Here is a 3,489-nt window from a genome sequence, read left to right on the forward strand (position 1 = left end):
GACGTTGCATCTGTGTTCCAGACAGCACAAGAACAGAAGCCTTCTTTTCCCCATCGCAAGGGTCTCTGGCTGTGACTCCCTTGGAAGCATAGGAGAAGCTGGGGGTGTGGGCATTTCTCACGGGTGCAGCAGCCGGCGGGGCGGTAGAGACAGAAGTACCCAGCCACCCTGCCTCCCTACCCCAGAGTCTAGTTACTGTGGCTGTAACGTGGGGGCCAGTGTGACCGCCCCGTGGGGTGAGCTTTGCTCAGGCTGAGCAAACACTGGTAGGGCATCGCCGAAGCAAGACCCCAGGACACGTCCACATTGTCCGTTGTCACCCTGGGGTTTTGGGAACACAAGAGAACCTGCTGTTTGAGACAGCGGCTCGCTCGTCGTGCAGTGACCTCCCGTGGCCTTTAGGGTTGGCCCGTGGGTGCACAGACAGGGTCCAGTCAGATCCTCACAAACATTTTGGGCCATGTGTCACCCCGGTTCCACGGGGAGGAGGCTGAGGCCCGTGTCCGGGATGTTGGGGTGTCCTGCAGGGACACCCAGCATCTCCAGCCGGAGTTGGTTCAAGGTGGGGGCAGAGACTCTTGCCTGTGTTGGGGCTGCCCCAGGGATGGGGGAGAGGGGAGGGTCTGGGGCTGCGGGTGGTGCAGCTCTTGGGCCTCCCCTGGGAGGAGAGGCCAGGGGGCTGGGTCAGCCCGGGCGTGCCTGCCCCGAACCCAGAGAGGAGAGGCCTGAGGGCTGGGTCGGCACTGGCGAGTCTGCGCTGAGCCCTGGAAGGAGAGGGCCGGGGGGCTGTGTCGGCCCAGGCGAGCCTGCACTGAGGGTCTGGGGCTGAGGCCGGGGGGCTGGGTCGGCCCGGGCGAGCCTGCACTGAACCCTTGACCCCGCAGATGGAGAACTGCACGCAGCCGGCCGTGGTCACCAAGGACTTCTGCATGGTCTTCTACTCGCGCGACGCCAAGCTGCCCGCCTCGCGCTCCATCCGCAACCTGTTCGGCAGTGGGAGCCTGCGGGCCTCAGAGAGGTGAGCCCGCCAGGAGCGCTCTCCGGCCCATCTCGCTTGGACCAGCGGGAGAGGCCTTGGCGCACTTGTGGGGACACGGATGTTGTGTTGGGGGGCGGGAGAGAGCTGGAGCCTACCTGCCAGGTGTAGCAGGAAGGCCTGTGTGTCCACTCTGGGGCTCCCATGGGTGGTCCTGGGTGACCTTCCTCCCCAGCAGCCGTGGGGCCCTGTCGCTGGGCAGGGGGAACACTGGGCCCAGGGAGGTGGGGACAGAGGGACCCTGGATGGCACATCCCCAGGGGCATGTGCTGAGCCAGGCCTCCCGGCACCTGGGGGTCAGACCCCAGGCCCAGAGTCCTCTCGCACTCTGACTGCTCTCTGCGTTCCTGGAGGAGGGGAGGAAGGCAGTGGAGGGATCCCGCCCCAGGAGTGGGGACACCCAGGGTCCCTGCTGGTCACCTTCAGTGATGCTCACACACCCTGTGTTGTGGGTGGCCACCCCGGGGGGCACAGCTGGGAGGAAAGAGCGTGGGGTCCTGGATGGCCATGACCCTGTGACCCTGTCATCCAGGAGGTCACCTTGGGACCGTGGGCCCCCCTCCATGAGTGGGTTAGTGGGGTGCCCTAGGCAGAGTCAAAGGTCCCAAGACAAAGGGGGCCCAGCGGGCGTCTGGGACGGGGACCCTGACACCGCAGCCCCCACTGCCTGGCGTGCGGGCCGTGGGACTCGTGCCCAGAGTGCATGTGATGGTGAACGGGTGCCCGGCCATTGTCACGTGGGTGACAAAGCCCCCTCCACAGCAACCGCGTGACGGGCGTGTACGAGCTGAGTCTGTGCCACGTGGCTGACGCGGGCAGCCCAGGTAGGCGTCTGCCCTGCGCCCTCTGGGCGGGGGTTGGGGGGGTGCTGATGGAGGTCAGGGAGAAGGCTCCACGGGGGACACTCGGGTGACCTCGGCTACGCTGCCGTGCGGGGAGCCCCTCACCCAGAGGCCCTGGGGGGCTGGAGGACGGTGGGGGCTGGCACAGCCCCCGCGGGGTACGCCACGTCCGCGGCCCATGCAGGCATGCAGCGGCGGCGCCGGCGGGTGCTGGACACATCCGTGGCCTACGTCCGCGGCGAGGAGAACCTGGCGGGCTGGAGGCCGCGTAGCGACAGCCTCATCCTGGACCACCAGTGGGAGCTGGAGAAGCTGAGTCTCCTGCAGGAGGTGAGTGCCGGGCCCGCCTGTCACGGGGCTCAGAGCCTCACGACGGCCCCGGCTCGGGCGGGACGTGCGCACTTGGTCCAGCCGCAGACTAGGGGGCGTGTAGCAGAGACGAGACAGACGTTGGGAAGAGAACTGGGGGGCGCGAGCCCTTCGGTGGCTCCGGTCAGGACAGCCCGTGCCCAGCAGCGGGCACTGGCCGCCGGCTGCAGCAGTGGGTGGAAAGAGGGCGTCGGGTCCGCGTCCGTCCACGTTCTGGGCCCTTCCCAAGGCTGCGCCCCCAGAGCTTGTCCGTCCGCTTGCACTAGGGCGCAGGCAGGTCTGTGGGCTCCACGGCGCCCGCCCCACCCTGCGGGCACAGAGTGAGGCCGTGCTCGCGCCCCGCACAGGTGGAGAAGACCAGGCACTACCTGCTGCTGCGAGAGAAGCTGGAGGCGGCCCAGCGGCCCGGCCCCGAGACGCTGTCCCCCGCCTCCAGTGAAGACTCCGAGGCCCACGGCTCCTCCAGTGCCTCCTCCCCGCTCACGGCTGAGGCCCGGCCAGCATCCCTGGAGGCGCCCAGCGAGCGGCAGCGGGAGCTGGCTGTCAAGGTGGGTGGCCGGCCAGCCTGCAGGCTGGGGACCTGGGAGAACGAGGGCCCCAGGGCCCTGGAGTCACCTTGACCTCGTCCCCACCCCGCCCCACCCACACTGGGACTCAGGGACTGTTTACAGCCTCCTCCTCCAAGTGGTGCCCCCCGCTCTTGAATACTCACACTGACAGGGAGCTCACCACCTCCCCAAAGCCGGCCCTTTCTCCCGCTGGGTGGGCCACGGGGAAGACCTCCTGCACTTCGTGTGCCCCCACCCCCTCCTTTGCCCAGGCACCAGCCTGCCGCAGGAGGCTTCCTCAGATGGCCTTACCCACTGGGAGACGTGGGGTGCTGCCCACCTCCTCCTGGGGTGCCTGGCCCCTCGGCTAGTCGCTCGCATCCACATCCAAGCCAGGTCCTGGGGGCTCCTGACCAGGCATTTTCTCTGCCCACAGTGCTTACGGCTCCTCACCCACTCCTTCAACAGAGAGTACACCCACAGCCACGTCTGCGTCAGCGCCAGCGAGAGCAAGGTGGGCACGGGGCGGGGGCGCCCGCGGGACTGTCGGCTCCAAGAGGGAACTCGGGTTTTCCTAGGGACACCCCTCCACCAGCCCAGAGGGATGCCTCTGAGCTCGGGCCTGGAGGTCAGGGCCGCACAGGGCAACAGCAAGGTGCACTCCTCTGCCCACTGTTTCCAGTAGCAGTGCCGT

General features: G+C 67.9%; 1 protein-coding gene across 1 annotated transcript in view; it reads left to right on the top strand.

Moving 5' to 3' along the window:
- Positions 1-3,489, top strand: part of LOC104984295 (kinesin-like protein KIF1A) — a gene marked incomplete at its 5' end in the record, with an annotated part of 37,208 nt that overhangs the window by 28,625 nt on the left and 5,094 nt on the right. The window contains 5 exon segments of the mRNA XM_010833966.1: positions 885-1,018; positions 1,799-1,860; positions 2,063-2,208; positions 2,595-2,795; positions 3,232-3,309. Coding sequence (XP_010832268.1) covers positions 885-1,018; positions 1,799-1,860; positions 2,063-2,208; positions 2,595-2,795; positions 3,232-3,309 — 621 coding nt within the window.

This window comes from Bison bison, unplaced genomic scaffold, assembly GCF_000754665.1.
Source record: "Bison bison bison isolate TAMUID 2011002044 unplaced genomic scaffold, Bison_UMD1.0 scf7180017845367, whole genome shotgun sequence".
NCBI lineage: Eukaryota > Metazoa > Chordata > Mammalia > Artiodactyla > Bovidae > Bison > Bison bison.